The sequence below is a fragment of the Callithrix jacchus genome, chromosome 4 (genome assembly GCF_049354715.1).
Source record: "Callithrix jacchus isolate 240 chromosome 4, calJac240_pri, whole genome shotgun sequence".
In the NCBI taxonomy this organism is placed as follows: Eukaryota; Metazoa; Chordata; class Mammalia; order Primates; family Cebidae; genus Callithrix; species Callithrix jacchus.
In genome coordinates, this window is record NC_133505.1 from 95,321,545 (window position 1) to 95,340,758 (window position 19,214).

At 45.7% G+C, this 19,214-nt stretch overlaps 1 protein-coding gene across 4 annotated transcripts in view; it reads right to left on the minus strand.

Moving 5' to 3' along the window:
• Window positions 1-19,214, minus strand: part of GABRR2 (gamma-aminobutyric acid type A receptor subunit rho2) — a 63,534-nt gene that overhangs the window by 11,228 nt on the left and 33,092 nt on the right. The window contains exons 3-7 of one of the 4 annotated variants that reach the window (XM_002746816.6): window positions 8,976-9,043; window positions 6,329-6,552; window positions 5,041-5,123; window positions 4,706-4,846; window positions 92-244 (exon numbers count right to left, since the gene is read on the minus strand). In XM_002746816.6, coding sequence (XP_002746862.3) covers window positions 92-244; window positions 4,706-4,846; window positions 5,041-5,123; window positions 6,329-6,552; window positions 8,976-9,043 — 669 coding nt within the window. Of the gene's footprint in view, window positions 1-73; window positions 245-4,705; window positions 4,847-5,040; window positions 5,124-6,328; window positions 6,553-8,975; window positions 9,044-19,214 lie in introns of all 4 variants that reach the window. The other 3 variants (XM_035296330.3, XM_035296332.3, XM_035296331.3) reach the window with 3 other exon arrangements.

Here is a 19,214-nt window from a genome sequence, read left to right on the forward strand (position 1 = left end):
AAGAGCTTGAAATAATGATTTTCACTTTTTTTAAACATAGTGATAAATTGAAAAAATAACCACCCTACCACACCTTGTGAAATGCTTTTACCCAGTGAAACTCTGGCAGGCACAGCTCTGCGGTCGATCCAGAAGGACACCCAGGACAGCATGACCATCAGGGTGGCAGGAAAATAAGTTTGGAGCAAGAAGAAGAAGATGTGGCGACGCAACGTGAAATTAATGTACAGACGGTTGTACCAGCCTGGGGGACACAGGAAGAAGCCAGTGAGGTTCCATCTAAGAAGTAAAAGCAAACTCTGTCCCTGGGAGCCCATCTGTGACTGGCATGGCTCTCATCAGCAACAGAAAGTTGAAATTAATGATTGGCTTAATATAATACCTTTCTTTTCCAAAATATAAGCCCTTTCTCCTACACCTAATTATCTTGCCAATATCTAGTACATTTACGATCTCAGTTGCTATTACCTAACTTCTCTTCACAGCATTTTGGGGAAGGGCAAAACTAAACAGAAGGGAAGTTTTAGTTGTTTGGGTTTTTGGTTGGTTGTTTTTGAGATAGGGTCTCACGCTGTAGCCCAGGCTGGAGTGCAGTGGCACGCTCACAGCTCACTACAGCCTCAACCTCCTGGGCTCAAGCAATCCTCCCACCTCAGCTTTCTGAGTAGCTGGGACTGCAGGTGCATGCCACCATGCCCAGCTAATTTTCTTTTGTTTGTATTTTTTGGGAGAGACAGGGGTTTCGCCATGTTGCCCAGGCTGTAGTTGCTTGTTCTGTATTTGTTGTTTGCAAATTACAACCATATTTCTTGAGTGACTTGCTGCTCAAGAGCATAAGAGGTTAGAGTAGTTCTATTTTGTTGAGGTCAGTACCACTGAGGTAGGAGCTGGGAGAGCTAGGCTCTGGTCACTGTCATCTTTATTGTGAAATTGTCACCTTTATTGTGAGACCCTAACCCTTTATCACACAATCTCCATATCTGTCACAAAAAGAAATAGGCTATTCACATGATTTTAAAGTCTGACATTTGGGACATGAGAAAATGAGACTCTTAGAGCCTTCTCCAAAACCTCAGATAGAGTCAGTTGCACTTGGTTCAACCCAGGCCTCCAGTGCCAGCCTAGTGTACAGGTCACTGGCACTAAGCATATTATTCACAATATGGTACAACCATCAGCACCATTCATTGCCAGAACTTGTTCATCATGCCACACAGAAACTCTGCACTCATTGAACAAGAACTCTCCATTCCCCGTCCTATGAGTTCCTGGGAAACTTTATTCTCTCTCTCTCTCCCTCTCTCTCTCTCTTTTGAATAGAGACAAGTCTTGCTCTGTTGCCCAGGCTGGAGTGCAAGGGCACAATCATAGCTCACTACAGCCTCAAACTTCTGGGCTCAAGCATTCCTCCCTCCTCAGCCTCTTGAGTAGCTAGGACCACGTGCATGTGTCACCATGCCTGGCCAATTTTTTTCTTTTTTTTTGAGACAAAGCCTCACTCTGTCACCCAGGCTGGAGTGCAGGGCCACAATCTCGGCTCACTGCAACCTCCGCCTCCTGAGTTCAAGCAATTCTTCTGTCTCGGTCTCCTGAGTAGCTGGGATTACAGGAGTGTGCCACCATGCCTGGCTAATTTTTGTATTTTTAGTAGAGACAAGATTTCGCCATGTTGGCCAGACTGGTCTCGAACTCCTGACTTGAGGTGACGTGCCCACCTCAGCCTCCCAAGGTGCTAGAATTACAGGCATATGCCACCATGTCCGGTCTTTGGCTAATTTTAACCTTATTTTAAATATAGAGACAGGGTCTCACTCTGTTGCCCAGGGTGGTGTTGACTTCCTGGCCTTAAGTGATCCTCCAGCCTTGGCCTCCCAGAATGCTAGGATTACAAACATAAGCTACCTAGCCTGGCCTCTACTTTTATCTGTGAATTTGCCTATTCTAGATAAGTCATGTAAGTGGAATCATACAATATGTATTCTCTTCTGGTTGATTTCACACCTAGCAAGTGTTTTCAAAATTTATCCATATTGTGGCATGAATCATAATTTCTTTCTTCTTTTTTTTTTTTGAGACAGAGTCTTGCTCTGTTGCCCAGGCTGGAGTGTAGTGATGCAATCTCGGCTGACCGCATCCTCCACCTCCAGGGTTCAAGTGATTCTCCTGCGTCAGTCTCCTGAGTAGCTGGGATTACAGATATGCACCACCATCCTCGGCTAATATTTTTTGTATTTTTAGTAGAGATGTGGTTTCACCCTGTTAGCCAGGCTGTTCTTGACCTCCTCACTTCAAGTGATCTGCCTCGGCCTCCCAAAGTTCTGGGATTACAGATGTGGGTCACCACACCTGGCCTGAATCATAATTTCATCCCTTCATGTCTATGCCACATTTCATGTATCCATTCATCTGTTGATGGACACTTGGGTTGTTTCCACCTTTTGGCTTTTTTGAATAATGCTGCTATGCTCCTGGGGAACTTTTAAAATGTGCCCATGCCTAGGTCCCCAGCCCAGCCTAACTGACTCATTAACTTCCGTAAGGCTCCCAAGGCTCCACTTGTACAGCTCGGCTGAGTCCTGGGCCTCAGCCCACCTGCTCACTCCCATCCCCGTGCCTCTTTTCCCCCACCCAGCAGTCCAGTTCACACTCAGTCCTTCCACAGGGCCTTTCTTAGTCTTTCTAGCCATTCGTGATCCAGGTCTCTCTGTTTCCAAAACCTAAATCGTTCACTGTTTACACAAACATTTTAGCACTTAGATCTACACTCCTGCATATCTTGACATTTCCTCTCTGTGGGGCTTCCACTCAATGCCTTGAAAGTCTTTGAGGCCAAGAACCAAGATCTGGGCTTCTCTCTGTTCCCCTCAGGCCCTAGCACAGCCCTCACTCAAGGAGATCCTCCGTGATTACCTGCTGAATTAAAGGGACATTGTGTGAGAAGTCCTAACTCCCAGCACCTGTGAATGTGACCTTATTTGGAAATACGGTCTTTGCAGTTGTAATCAAAGTAAAAGAATTCACGCCGGATTCAGGTGGGCCCTGATCCAATGATCAGTATCCTGGTAGAAGAGAGAAATGCGGACCTAGGCACACAGAGAGGAGAATATCATGTAAAGGGCACGGTGTCTCACGACTGTAATCACAGCACTTTGGGAGGCCAAGGTGGGTGGATCACCTGAGGTCAGGAGTTCAAAACCAGCCTGGCCAACATGGTAAAACCCTGTTTCTACTAAAAATACAACAACAAAAAATTAGCCAGGCGTGGTGGTGCACACCTGTAATCCCAGCTACTCAGGAGGCTGAGGTGGGAGAATTGCTTGAACCTGGGAGGCGAAGGTTGCAGTGAGCGGAGATCCTGCAACTGCCCTCCAGCCTGGGCGAGACTCCATCTCAAAAAAAAAAGAATACCATGCGAAGAACACAGAGACACAGGGAGGCCACGTGATTGTGGATGGAGTGAGGCAGCTGTAGTTTGGAAAAAACTACTGGCAACCACCAGAAGCTAGGAAGAAGCAGGAAGGATCCTTAGAGCCCTAGAGCTCTTCCTCTTCCCTAGAGCCCTCGTGAGGAGCATGGCTCTTGGACTTCAGGCCTCCAGAGCTATGAGAGAATACATTTCTGTTGTGCGAAGCACCCAGTATATGGTACTTTGTTACTGTAGCCCTCGGAAGCTTACACAAGAGTTAATAGTAAGATTAGAGAAAGGCTGGCAAATCATTCCTCTTAAAACTTCAGACAGGGCCCAGGGTCCGAGACAAGGTTACACTACATATCTCAATATAGGCAATAAATAAATACATTTCCTCAGAAAGCTATCCATCCATATGTTAAACAGAACAAATCAAGTTACAGAATAGCACATAAAATCTAACTCTGTTGCAAAATTACACAATTAAAGCAAGATTTCTTGCCAAGTGTTTTCTAAATTGTTAGGAGTGATTACCTCTGGTGATGGTATTTCAGAGGATAACAACTTCTTTCCTCTTTGCATTCTGCTTTTAAGTGCTATTTATATTTTGTGAGACTGCATTATTTTATTTTATCATTAGGTTGATGCAAAAGTAACTGCAGTTTTTGCCATCACTTTTAATTAATAACCCAAAATTATACAGCCTAAAAGTAGACAACTCAAAAGTCTATTTTTTGTAGACACAGGGTTTTGCTCTGTCACCCAGGCCAGAGTACAGTGGCACAATAATAGCTCACTGCAACCTCTAACTCCTGGGCTCAAGAAATCCTCACCTCAGCCTCCCAAATTGTTGGGATTATAGGCATGAGCCATGGCACCCAGGCTACATTATTTTAATAATCAAAATTTAGGCTGAGCATGATGGCTTACTTCTGCAGTCCAGCACTTTGGGAGGCCAAGGGAGGAGAATTGCTTAAGTCCAGGAATTTGAGACCAGCTTGGGCAACATAATAAGACCTCATCTCTACAAAAAAGTTAAAAAGTTAGCTGGGCATGGTGGCGTATGGCGGTAGTCCCAGCTACTCAGGAGGCTGAGGTGGGAGGATCACTTGAACCTGGGAGGTTGAGGCTGCAGTGAGCCATGATCTCACCACTACACTCCAGCTTGGGAGACAGAGCGAGACCTTGTCTCAAAACAAAACACACACAAAACATTATTTTCCTTGGGGTTAAGGCTGAAGAACTCAAATGTGCTTTCTTGTGCATTTGAATCCGATTGTGGCAAAAGATAGCTACCAGTGCTGCTGTAGAAGGCCAGTCTGGAAGTTGTATGAAATTTCTGAATCAGAAACTGAGACAAGGAGATCTTCTCATCTGTTTTTAGGGATTCATCCCCATTCTTCCAGTACAGCATCAGATCTTCATCTGTATACGCATCTTTGGGAAGGGGAAAACAAGTTAATTTGACTCCTTTGCTTCTTATGCAGGGTGAAGCAACAGGGAAATCCTGTGCCAGTCCAGAAGTAAATAGGTCTTAACGCTGGCAGGCAGTGCTCAGTCTCATGATTACTAAAATGGCACAAAGATCAGAGAGGAAAGAAGGCGAGGGAATTGGGAATGCTGATACTTACAGCTCTCCAGCTCCAAAGAACAGGTCTGGGAGTCCAGGGGAAAGTGGCTGAAGTCCATGTTGCACATGGCAGTGACCGTAATCCTAGACAACCCAGAGTCACATATTGGCTTGTGCAGAGAGTTATTGGCTCCTATGTCTGCCCAGAGCAAGAAGGCAAGGCACACAACTGAGAGAAGCTGCCTCCTCACATCTGCTGCAGACGTTTGGAAACACAGTTATCTGAGTTACAGAACCTTAACTTCCAGAGTTTTGTCTTCTGTAGTGGAGTGTTAATGTTAGTGCTCTGCCAGATCCCCGTTACTGGGCTGGTGTGCCCCTCCCCCAGCCACTGGGGGGTACTGGCTGCTAATGGCTCTCTCCTGTGCCTCTTTCTGGCCTGTGCCCTCAGCCAGCAGAGCCAACTCCTCCAGAGGTGCCTGGGAGGCCCCCTCCCAACTCCCGCCCAAGGCCAGAAGTGTCGAATATCACCACTGCATTCTGGTGGACTGTACGAGCAGACTGAGGGATGTGGGACAATGAGCTTCCTTAGTGACAAGTAAGAAAAAAAATTCGTTTTTAAAAATGTGAAATATGTCTGTTTACATAACTCCCCATGCTCCAGAAGCCACTCTGCAATAGCACTCAATACACAGTAGCTTTTTTTTTTTTTTTTTTTTTTTTTTGAGATGGAGTTTCACTCTTGTTGCCCAGGCTGGAGTGCAATGGTGCAATCTCAGCTCACTGCAACCTCTGTCTCCCGGGTTCAAGCGATTCTCCTACCTCAGCCTCCCTAGTGAGTAGCTGGGATTACAGGCATGCACCACCACACCCAGCTAATTTTGTATTTTTAGTAGAGACAGGGTTTCTCCATGTTGCTCAGGCTGGCCTCCAACTCCCCATCTCAGGTGATCTGCCCGCATTGGCCTCCCAAAGTGCTGGGATTACAGGCGTGAACCACCGTGCCTGGCTTTTTCTTTTTGGAGTGTTTTTTAAAAATCTTTATTCCCAATCAACTAGAATCACATGCTTTCAGGGAACGGAAGGCACAGTATATGGAAGCCCATTGTCTCCATCGACTCATTCAGGCCAAAGTAGTCTCACCCAAGCTTAAGACCCCCAATGATGGGGAAGTCACCCCCCTGCTGGGGTAGCCACGTCATCTTTAGACAGCTCTGACTGGCATCAGAAGGCTCATCCCATCCAGGAACCCACAGACCCAACCGTAGTGACAGTCTTCAGGGCCAAAGGGCCTGACCGCACATACTGGAACAACACTGGACAAAGGAACCGTGGCCCTGGACAGCTACCTCATGCTGTACAGCACGTGTCCATCGGGGAACACCCTCAGCATGATGTTGTCAGTGGTGGTGTCATGTGTGAATGACCTTTTGGAGTGAACAAAAAAGACGTCGGGGACCCAGATCTTCTTCACCAGCCGGCCATCAAAGGTCATGCTCTTGTTGCTGGCGCTGGAGAAAGCGAGCCTCTCATCCTTCCAGTAATGCCGCAGGTACAGAGTCATAGTGAAGTCCTGTGGGAGCCGGGGTGAGACCAGACAGAAATGGCTTAGAAAGCTTCCTTCCTTACAGTCGACCCATCATCCACTACTGTGATGGACATCTCAGGCTCAGCCTCCAGATTCAGAGGTGACAGTTCTGCAGCCCTGTGGCATTATGACACCATGCAGTTGGAAAGAGAATGGCTTACTTTTATGTATCATGCAGCTGGAGCCCAGGAGACTGAGCAACCGGCCCCTCAGGCTTTGCAAATGAAAACTGTGACTGTGACACTGGCAGCCTGGCCCGATGCCAGTGGGGAAGGATTTCTCCAAAGCTCCACTCTCCCTCACTTAGACCTCTGCACACATGGCTCCTTACCCACTGGTACCCACTGGTAACCATTCCATTTCAGCTTAGTTGTCACTTCCAGAAACCCGGATAGTCGAACATCCCTCTTAGGATGATTCTTGCCATTAGGCTTGTAAGATCCTTGAAGGAAAATTGTGTCTTGCCCACCATTGAATCCCCATTCACCACAGAATTTAATACCTGGCAAAGGACATAGTAGATGCTCAGTAAATATTTGCTGGTTGAAAGATTGGGGAGATAAATGGATGAGGGGATGAGCAGTTGCATACCTACTGTAATTTCTGCCTGAAATCTGACCTTGTTTAAAAGTGTCTCTTTGCCTGCATGGTTGATGCCTTAAATTAAGAGTTTGGTCCTTCATAGCCAGAGCTCACACAGGTGCAAATAGAAAAATAACTGCCCAAAAGGTCCTCTTCTGGGTGGAGCAAGGGTGGAGAGAGTGCATGGTTGTGGCGAACCCAGAGGGAGCCCCAGGAAGAGAGGAAAGAATGAGGGAGCACTGCGATAGTGCATGAATGAGAATCTGTCCCTAGACTGATCCTGGCCCCCAGAGCCTCAGCAGCTGCCGGGAACTCCCCTTCCACATGCAAGGAGAGCAGCCAATACGTGAGTAGGAAGAAACCAGCCAAATGCCCTTTCTGGCTATTTCCCTTCTAGGTCACAGAGCTGAGGGCCATTGCCCAGGGGAAGTGCAGATTCACAAACACCAGTGGTGCATGGCTACCTTGGATGTTACGTACCTACTGCTGGTGTCCACCTGTCTTCCCACGAGCTGGTGGTTGCTCTGTGAGAGGCAGGTTGTGATACCTCTCCCTAGGATCCTGAGCCACACGGGACAAAAGTCTTCACACACAGCACAGACATCTGGGTTGACTCAGTTTAGGGCAGCCAGGCTGTTCTAGACACAGCAGGTTCTGAAACTGGGCTCAGCTTTTGGATATCAGGGGCTGATAGCCAAAGGGTCTGGCAATGTACAATCTAGCATCTTGGAAACTGTCATACTTGCACCTTTCACACCTAGGCCCCATATTTTACTGAGTGCTGGAGCTATGGGGGGTGCACAGCCTCCGCATCAATCATATCAGCTCTGCTGTGCTGGGTTGATTAGGAGCCAGGGGAGCTCCCATGCTTCAAGGGCACATGACAGCATTGCAGAGGGATGCAGTGCTGGAAGGTGGAACCTCGCCCCAACTTTTATTCCACATGTTTTGAGGGCTCCTGGGGGAGCCATACTGGACTAGACTTGGAGATATTGGGGTAAAGAAAAACACGAGTCACTGCATTCGTGGAGCTTATAGTCAAGCATGGAAGACAACCAATACACAAGAAAGCCCCCCAAATAAACATATAGCACAATTATAAATGATGATGTAGGCTATGAAGAAAAAGCAGAAATTCTTTAGATCAGGAGGTCAGGGAAGCATCTTCGATGAAGCCTCATTTTGGGGGGGGGCTGAGGATAAGAGGGAGACAGCTGTGGGGAAGGCCAAAACCAGAGCATGTTCAAGGTCCTTGAGGCAGAAGAAAGAGGAAGTTTGCAAACTGAAAGAGGCACACAGAAGAAGGAAGAGAGGAGGCTGGGCCTTGGGGTCGGGGGTGCCCTCCACTCCACTGTGAGCCCTGCAGGACACCCAGGCCTGTGGTGGTAGAATTGGGGTAGACATGGAATGGGGGGCACTGCCACAGAGTGAGTAGGGAACTGCGCTTGCAGCAGGAATGGACCATCAGAGAGCTGCACAGTATCCGCCTGAAACTGCCCACTCCAGTACCCTCCAGGTGTGGTTCATGTGACCACTCGCATTATTTGTGATGTGTCTTGAAAATGAGAGATTCTGAATCAGAAAGTGTGAAATGGGGCCCACGAACCTACATTTAGCCAACTCCATAGGTTATTTTTGCCCATGCAGCATGAGAATGACCCTCTAGATATTACTACTCCCAGACCGACTTCCAAGTGCCCATTTTATCACCTCCAGCTCCCGCTCCGCCCACACGGGCACTGCCCCACTGAGCCCCACCAAGTCCCACCACACCACAGCTCTCATGCTCTTTCACTGGAGGCCACCCAGCCAAGGGCGCTGCATACCATGTCCACTTCGGAGATGCTGTCCAGGCTCTCCACCTGCACGTCCACGCCCACCGGGATGGCAGGGCCTGCAGAAGAGCAGAGACAGCTGGTTAAGGCAGCTTCCTCTCTACCTCTGGGCTGGGGACAGCCCCATTTAGCTTCCCCCTGGGGAGCCAGAACTGGAGCAGGGTAGGGCAGAGGTTTAGAATTCTATAAGGGTTTCTTGCTAGTTCCTGACCTGTTGGGTGCCCGAGCTCTCTCCAAGAGGTCAGGGACTGTGCTTGCCTTACGTGCCGTCCCTGGGCTAGGTGGATGTGTAATCCATGCTTATTGGATGAATCGATGAGCTGATCATTACTTTCTACATCCCAGAGCTGTCTCTATAGGGTAGAGGTAATAATGTTGCTCTAGTGCCTGACTGGAGACTCTGGTCATTTGGCCTCCTGTGATGTCTGAAAAAGAGAATGAGGCCTAAGATCCTCCAACTCTGGGCTGGGCACCTGCATGCCCTGGTCAGGATTCATTTGATCATTCAGGCTCTGTCTACAAAGACCCTAACATACAGCTGGGGTCCAGCCCTATAGAGGCCTTCAACCCAGTGTGAGACAAGGTCTTTTCTGTACAATGTCACATCACAGCAAAGGACAATGAAACCTTGTCAGGCCATGTCAGATTAGAAGTATGAGAAAACCCAGCACAGAAACAAGCACTGAACTTCATCTGGCCTACAGCAACACTTCTAAAACCTAGTTTGTCTGTGGGGTCCTATCCTTTTCCTTGAGCTGGGTGATGTTTACACAGATAAGTTCACTTTAGGAGAATTTAGTGAGCAGTACACTTATAATGAGTGCACTTTTCTGCATGTATGTTGTGCTTTAGTAAAATGTTTTTTAGATGTTAATACATTTTTTAAACTTAGGGAAAAACCAACCATCTGTCTGGTTTATGCCATTACACTCAAAGTCAGGTGCAGCCAGGCTGGGTCTCGGGGGAAAGGGCATTGTCCTGAGGCCAGCCTAGCTGCACCTGGGTCTTCTGAGCCCTGACCAGGGAGCATAGGACCAGGATGTTCTGATCGACTGTGGTCTGAGCGGGGAGGACCTTAGGGGACATGGTGAGTCTGAGTCCCGAGGAATGAGCAGAACTGGAAGGGCCTGAGACTTTGGCCATGGATAGGGAAGGAAGATCAGAGATTCTCACATGGCATGCATAGGAACTAGAAACCCCAGTCCTCAGCTCCAGCCCAAATGCAGGGTAGAGGTCCTTTGGGAAGTAGTCCAGGGCAGGGGATAGCCTTGCTGACTCCCCCATGGCTCCCCGTAGGCTTGCAAACACTTGAAACCCCACCATTAAAGATTTCTTTTTTTGGCTGAGCTGATAGAATGGAAGTATTTTATTCATTGCTGTTGAGGTTAGGTGACTATTTTCTGTGTTATTTAATGTGAAAGAAAATAAGTACAATGCTTTAGTTTTTATTTTTCCCTCTTAGATAACTATTTTTCTCTGTTCCTCAGATGATAGCTAAGATCAGGACCCATGAGAAATCTTTGCTCTGATAGTCATTTGTATTCTCTCTCTCACTCTCTCTTTTTTTTTTTTTTTTTTTTAGACAGAGTCTCACTCTGTTGCCCAGGCTGCAGTGCGGTGGCACGATCTCCGCTCACTGCAACCTCTGCCTCCTGGATTCAAGCAATTCTCCTGCCTCAGCCACCTGAGTAGCTGGGATTATAGGCACCTACCACCACACCTGGCCAAATTTTTGTATCTTTAGTAGAAACTGGAGTTTCACCAGGTTGGCCAGGCTGGTCTTAAACTCCTGACTTCAGGTGATCCTGACCTCGGCTTCCCAAAGTGCTGGGATTACAGGCATGAGCCACCACACCCAGCCGGCATTCTCTTTTTATTCCAGGCTCCAGAAGTGCTTTGAGGGTGCCATAAAAGGGATGGCCTCTGTGGGAGGAGGCCCCTCCTCAGGGTTTACCAGTTAGCCTCTGTTTCTTCCCTGAGGGACGTGCAACCCGAGGGAGGGTCTGTGGGCAGTCTGGCGAGAACTCTCTCCTAGTACCTAGATCCCACGCCCTGCTAGGGGCTCCCAACACCATTCATTCCCCGAGCCTGGGGGTCCTTCCTTAGTCTAAGGTATTCAAATGGCCCAGAGTGGCACTTTAAATTCCAGGGCAGCATGGCCTCCTGTGGAACATGTGCTGTACTCTCCCTGTCTCTCCTGTACCCACTTTCTCTAAAGTGCCAGCTGACCTGCTGGATACAGCAGTCCCAAGAGCCGCAGGAAAGAAACAACATAGCCATGGCCCTCTTTGGATTCATGTTCTAGTGGCCTGGTTTTCAAATAATATGCAGTGTTTGACCAGGAGCTAGTTTTGGCTCAGGCATTTTCCAGATAAAATATGTCAGCTTGCTTGGTGTCAGTTACTGCGTCTGTCTGTTCTCAGGACCTGGCTTGCTTTTCAGAGCTCCAGTGCCCTTTTAAAGTGAAATTTGATTTAAAAAAAAAAAAAACTCTAAGGGAGGCATCAGTGTTCTGGAGGTATTGCCCCCAAGGAGTGCAGGTCAAGGTCTCAGGTGCCCCCAGCTGTTGGAGGAAAACAGTCTGTCTATTCAGGAGCCCTCAAAGCCACATTCAGGGAAACTCACACCTCAAATTTGAACAGAGACCGAAGGCCCTGCCCTGCTTGGTCTGAGTGCTGCCTTCAACCTGCCCCACTGCCTGGCTCACCGGATCGCCTCTTTCATGGACCTTCTCAACCTGGGTTTGGGAGAAATTCTAAAATTATTGGTTTTTCTCCTCCTTCCATGAACAATTTTATGTTTTGAATGGGGCTGAGTCCTAACGAGTCCTATTTAGAAGGAAAATAGTCTCATTAAACTAGAGGCTTGGCCCCCTAACACTGCCGTGGGGTGTTCTGCTTTAGCAGAGGGGTCTGGGCTGGGTGCAGTGGCTCACATCTCTAATCCCAACACTCTGGGAGTTCAAGACCAGCCTCAACAATTGGCAAAACCCTGTCTCTTCAGAAAATACAAAAAGTAGCTGGGCGTGATGGCATGTGCCTGTAGTCCCAGCTACTCAGGAGACTGAGGTGGGAGGATTGCTTGAGCCCCAGAGGTCCAGGCTTCAGTAAGCTGTGAGCATGCCACTGCACTCTTCTAACCTGGGCAACAGAATGAGACCCTATCTGTAAATAAATAAGTTTTTAAAAATAACAAGGGGTCTGGTGACACAGAGACTTCTCTTTGGATTCCTCTTCTCTGGTGCGATTTCAGGCAGTGTAGCCAGTTAGGCGACAAATTCAAGGCAACATAAGGGAAATACATGCTTAGCCAAGGGCTCTTCTTGGTTCCTAGCTTTCTGCCTTAATTTTTCTTCACATGGTCCTGGAAAGCACACTTTAGGGATTTATCACATCCAGCAAAACATTTAAAAAGATAATAAATCATGTCCAAATCAGGTTCACTACAGGAAAGCGAAATTGATTTTAACACTAGAAAATCAATAAAGGAGTTCCAGTAATAGCAAGCTAAGTAATTCACACTAACATTTCTATTGAAATTTTAAAAATTGAACAAAAATAGAAAAACTTACTTTTTTTTCTTTTTTAATACAAAGTCTCGCTCTGTCACCGAGGCTGGAGTGTAGTGGCATGATCACCGCTCACTGCAGCCTCCACCTCCCAGGCTCAAGTGATTCTCGTGCCTCAGCCTCCCAAGTAGCTGGGATTACAGGTGCGTGCCACTGCACCCAGCTAATTCTTGTATTTTTAGTAGAGATGGAGTTTCACCATGTTGGCCAGTCTGGTCTTGAACTTCTGGCCTCAAGTGATCCACCCGCCTTAGCCTCCCAAAGTGCTAGGATTACAGGCGTGAGCCAATGTGCCATAAGAAAAACTTACTTTTGAAAGCATTCAAGTTAACAAATCAGGCCAGCATTGGGGGTCTAGGGGCAGCAGAGTCCCAAGGAGATGGCCCAGTATTTGGATCTACTTCTCCTAAGAGCATTTGCCAACTCAGGAGGGGAATTGAGAGGCAGAGAGATGCTTTTGATGACTTCTGCGGGCTGTGGGACAGGATTAAGGTCCAAGTGCTCACTTAGTGGAGCTTCGTACTTTGTACATTGTCCATCCCAAAGACTGCACGTTAGAAATGAAGGTGGACCAGAATAGATAAACCCTTGCAGGGTTTGCAGCTTAAATAATGTCAGTCACTGAACTCAGATTAAAGCTCTCTGGAGTGATAGTGCCCTCAAGCAACCTTGGGTGTTAATGCCACCAGGCATCTGGCAGAAATAAACATAAATCCTCTCTGGAGGAAGATAACATCATCCTTGGTCTCTAATTTTTTCTGTTTAAAATATTATAAATACATAGTTCATAAGCAAAAATAAGCAGGCACATCAGAAAATAAGGCATAAACAATAACCAGCAGGAAAATAAAGAACATAAAGAGATCCATAGGGGTCTTTGGATGCTGAAATAAGATAGACTTTAAAATATGTAAGTTTACTATGTGCAAAGAGATTTTTAAACATTAAGATTGAGAGTGACTGCATAAAACTGGCAAACTATAAAACATAGAATCAATATAGATTTCCACATCAACAGACTACAAGAGAAAAATTCTTCAATTACCTCAGGAATTGCAGAAAAGGCATTTGTTAAAATCAGTACCTTTTTATGATTTTTTTAAAAAGAGAAAGGAATTTTCTCAGTCTGATGAAGGAGAGTTACCAAAAAATCTACATTAAGTATCATCTTTAACAGTAAAATGTTCTAAGAGTTCCTTTGAAATTGGAAACGAGACAAGAATGCCATTGATGTCACTCCTATTGTCCTGAAGGTTTTAGCCAGTGCAATAGGGAACGAAAAAGAAAAAAGTTATGACACTTGGAAAGCTGTCGTACGATTGAGTACATAAAATTTAAAAATCAGCAGCTAAACTCTTCGACTGATAAAATAGCTTAGCAAGATTGTTAAATATAGAGTCAGTATATAAAAATCAATTACATTTCTCTATACCAGCAGTTTTTAAAAAATGAATTTATTTCAAAAGTATCATTTATGAAAGCATCAAAAGTACCTAGAAATAAGTACATAGAAATAAGTCTATGAAATTCTCTGAAGTCCTCTACATAGAAAACTATGAAACATTATTGAGAGAAATTGAAGCAGACCTAAATAAATGGAGAAGTATATCATTTTCATGTATTGGAATATTCACTATTTGACATGATTAGGCTTTCTGTCCCCACCCAGATCTCATCTTTAATTGTAACCCTCATTATCTCCATCATGCCCACTTTTCACACCAGGTGGAAGTAATTGAATCATAGGGATGTTTTCCCCCACGCTGTTCTCATGATAGTGAGTGAGTTCTCACAAGATCTGGTGGTTTTATAAGGGGCTCTTCCCCACTTTGCTCAGCCCTTCTCCTTTCTGCCGCCTTGTGAAGAAGGTGCCTTGTTTCTTCTTCACCTTCTGCCCTGACTGTAAGTTTCCTGAGGCTTCCCCAGCTATGCTGAACTGTGAATCAATTAAACCTCTTTATAAATTACCCTGTCTCAGGCAGTTCTTTATAGCAGTGTGAGAATAGACTAATATACTATGTAATACAGTGTGAGAATAGACTAATATACTATGTAATACATATAACTGACAGAGCTAATATACAAAACATATAAATAACTCCTAAGAGTCCCATTAAGAACAAGTCAACCCAATACAAAAACAAGCAAGAGATTTAAATAGGCATTTCACAAGAGGAAATTAACAATAAATGTATTTGGGTGATGGTTACACTAGAAGCCCAATGCCCACCATTACACATGTATTTAACAAACACACACGTACCCCCCGAATCTAAAATTGAAAAAAATAAAATAAAATAATTACTATTACTGCAACAACAAAATGATAAACATCTGAAAGGTGCTCAATCTTATTAATAGTTCCATTAAAGCCACAATGAGATATTATTACTATATACTAACAAAAGTGGCTCAAATGAAAGGTCACCTACCCCAAGTGTTGACAAGGATATGGGGCAGGAACTCTCATACGTTGTCGATGGTGGTGTGGGGGTTTGCAAATTGGTACCACTACCTTGGAATGCATTATCCAGCAAAATGGAAGCTATGTACACCCCACGACCCAGGAACTCCACTTCTAGAAATGTATGTGAATGTGCACCAGGAGACATACACAAAAATATTCACAAAGCATTCTTTGTAATAGCTGAAAGCTGGAAGTCTCCCAAATGTCCATCTCTAGTATAGGATACATTGTGGTGTATTCATACAATGGAATTTCATAGTTACATGCAATAACATAAGAGATTTTCATGTCACGGATGAATATGTACTATATGTTTTCATTTATATAAAATTTCAAAACATACAAAGTTAAATTATGGGTTGAAGATTGTGTGTGTTGGAGATGAAAGCATAAAAAGTCAAGGAAGCAATGACCATAAGGTAACTGACTGGAAGGGCATGTGGAGAGGTGACGGGTTTCTGGGGAATAGAAATATTATTTTTCTTGTTCTGAATGATGGTCACCTGGGTGTTTATTTTAAGCCATTTCACTGTACACTTGTTAAGCATCCTTTTCTCAATGTGTATTATAGCTCTAAGTTTAAAAAATAGTAAAGAAAAATAACACCTATTGATATTTTGAGAAACCAGTATTTGGAAACAGCGGCCTCAAAGCTCATCTGAGAAGATGAGGCTGAGGAGCTTGAGTCTCAAATCTAGGCTAACTAACCAGGGTCTCAGCTTAAACTCCACCTTTTTTCTAAGGGGCTTTTCCTGGGCCCCTGGGTAAGGTTGTCCCCACAGTGTCCCATTTTTTTCCTAGCATAACACTCATCTGCTTCCTCCATGAACTTTCAGGGAAAGCAGCTGTCTTTCTGCTTTGTCAGGCTTCAAAATCTGCACTCAAGAAAACACCAGAATCCCCCACTCTCATCCACCCACACTAATGTGGTTACGGGAGATTGGCACATTAGTAGAGACCAAGGTCCAAGGCCAATGGCACAAAGTTCCTCTGAGGTGTGGGAGGAAGAAGAGGGAGGTATTGGTGGCTTTGTGGTCCCACAAGTGGGTCATTCGCCAACCCAGACTCTGGAAGTGGGCCCCTGAATTCCCTACTCCTGGCTTCTCCAACCAGCTTTCCAGTGGGCTGAGGGGCTTCTCTTTGCTGTGAGAATGACCAATACCACGAAGTGGAGGATAAGCCGGAGCAACCACCATGCTCTGTGCATGCACTGGAAGATGAAGCCGGCTCTAGAGCAGAGTGGGGCCGTCTCTCTGTCCCTCAGATCCCCAGCTTAGCCCTGCACCCCCGCTTCTTCCCTCTCTGGGTGTCCTTCATGCCACCCACAGCTGCTCCTGATGGCTTGCTTGCATTTGTGCTCTGTTGTCCACCGTCATCCATGCGTTGAGCTCATCTGTGTGAGGCAGGCAGGGGGGATCCCTGTGTCCATGGAGCCTGTGGGGACTAGCTCAGGGATTCTGTGAACACCCTGAATCTGCATATAAAAGTGTGTTTGTGTGTGTGTGTGTGTGTGTGTGCTTACCCTGATGTGTGTGCATGACAGAGAAAGAGAGAGGCAGAGATTGTAAATTACTGTTCTGGGAAACAGACTCTCAAAGGACTCTATGATTCAAAAAACTTTTTTTTTGGTTTATTTTTAGAGACAGGGTCTTGCTCTGTCACCCAGGTGGGAGTGCAGTAGCAAGATCATAGCTCACTCTAACCTCGAACTCCTGGGCTTAAGGGATTCTGCCTCCTCAGGCTCCCAAAATACTGGGATTACTGTGTGAGCCACTATGCCTGCTCCAAAAAAGCTTAAAAAAAAAACCCACTGATACACTCCCTGTATCTGAATTTTGTTGCCATCATTTCTTAGTAGTGCAACTTTGTACATACATGATTTCTCTTTCCCTCAGTTTCCTCATCTCTAAAATAGGTATAAAAATTGTACCAACTTCATGTGGTTATCAGGCTATCATTAGGATTAAATGTGCTCATCCATGTAAAGCCCATGGAAAGGTTTGCATATAAGATGTTCACCATAGTTACATCAGCTGAGCATGGTGGCTCATACCTGTAATCCCAGTACTTTGGGAGACCAAGGCAGGTGGCTCACCTGAAGCCAAGAGTTCGAAACCAGCCTAGCCAACATGACAAAATCAATTTCTACTAAAAATACAAGAATTCTACTAAAAATACCAGCCAGGTGTGGGGGTGCACACCTGTAATGTCAACTACTTGGAGACTAAGGAGAATCGCTTAAACAGGGGAAGCAGAGGTTGCAGTGAGCCAAGATCACGCCACTGCACTCCAGCCTGAATGACAGAGAGAGACTCAGTCTAAATAATTAAAAATACAATAAATATAAATACACACACACACACTCTTACATCATCATTATCATTATTATTATGGCCTAACTCACTTACCTAGAGGACAGAGCCTGAGGCTGTTACTCTTCATTATACTTTTCTCAGCACTCACAGAGCAGATAGTCTGGTCTGAAGGGGGCTGAATACACATTGGAGGAAGGAATGGCTGACAACCTCTTAGCACTGGTGTCTATGTCACTGAGGGCCACATCTGCAAATCTGATTTCCTGAGGAGATCGCAGGCACCCAGGATAGTCTGCCTGCCATGCCAGCATACTGCCCACTGCCCTTGGACTCCACGGGCCCTGACAAGGGTCCTGAACTGTCTCCTGGCCCTGGACTCCAAAGCTGCTGTCAGGGGTGAATGCAGTTTTGCTCAGCTCCAGCAGAGTGGGCCAAAATAAAGCATTCCAACCTGTGCCATGGAATAAAAGGTGGATGCCCAGCAGCAGAAAAATCTGAGCCACACTTGAAGAAAGGTTGGCCATTGTGAGCAATGTGTTCTCCCAGTTATTATGGAGATTTTTAAAAAAACTATTTCTAAAGTTCTGGATTATCAGCTAAGGAGAACTTAACATATTACAGTGAAACAAGAACACAGCAAAAATTTACTCAAGGAAATGCAGTGGTCAGTGAATTCTTCAGGCTCTCCCACAAGGCTTCGTCTCAGGATGAAATGTTGTCAAACTTGTAAAATGAATTAAACCAAAATTAAATATCTAATAATATTTCACTATTTCTCTTAATTCGATATTTTATGTATCATGATATTTAAAGAAATAGATCCGCATCAGAGATGAATGTAATAAGACCTTCCACATGTCAGTGCTTCCTAGGGGCCACGTGCCTGCACTGACTGAGTGGGTCACACCTGTACTGACCGTGTCCAGCCGACCAAGCCCTGAGCGGACACAATTCAGAACATGGAGATGCATAGGCCACAGTTCCTTCCTCCAGGAGCTTAAAATCCATAGAGAGGGGCAACTGGCTGTGTTTCAGGACACATCACAGAAGTGAAAAAGTAGCATTCATGATACATAATAGGAGGCCAGAGGAAGGATCAACAAAAGCCAGTGGAGAACATTTCACATAAAATACAGGTTTTGCTGAACTTAGGCCACAGGCACTGGAGAAAGAATCACCAACGGGATGCATTTGGGCTCGACTTTGAAGCATTAGTTACTTCTTTTTTTTTTTAGATGGAGTCTTGCCCTGTTGCCCAGGCTGGTGTGCAGTGGCACAATCTCAGCTCACTGCAACCTCCGCCTCCCGGGTTCAAGCAATTCTCCTGTTTCAGCCTCCCAAGTAGCCAGGAATACAGGTGCCTGCCAGCACGCCCAGCTAATTTGTATATTTTTAGTAGAGACAGGGTTTCTACATATTGGTCTGGCTGCTCTTGAACTCTTGACCTCAGGTGATCCACCTGCCTTGGCTTTCCAAAGTGCTTGGGATTACAGGTATGAGTCACCGCACCTGGCCAAACCACTAGTTACTCTAACTGTAATGGGAGGAGGAAGGGCACTTAAGATTATGTAATGAGCATAAGTATAGTGTAGCAAGTAGATCATCCACCCACACTTCTCATATGTGCACACTTCTTATAGATAGTTTCTTTGATCCTTCTCACAAGCCCTTATGTCTGTTAAGGGTGGGAAAATTGTAATGAACTATAGCTCAGTCTAGTCCAGGTTTCAAAGTGTTTCAGATTTCCTCTCACCCTAGATGGAAAAAGGGGGCCCTTGAATCCTTGCTGGCTAGCTGGTCTCTGCCACTAAGCGCTTGTCTGGACTGGTGTATGCTGGGGTATGATGAATCTCAGCTGTCTTTTGGCAAATCCATGGTCC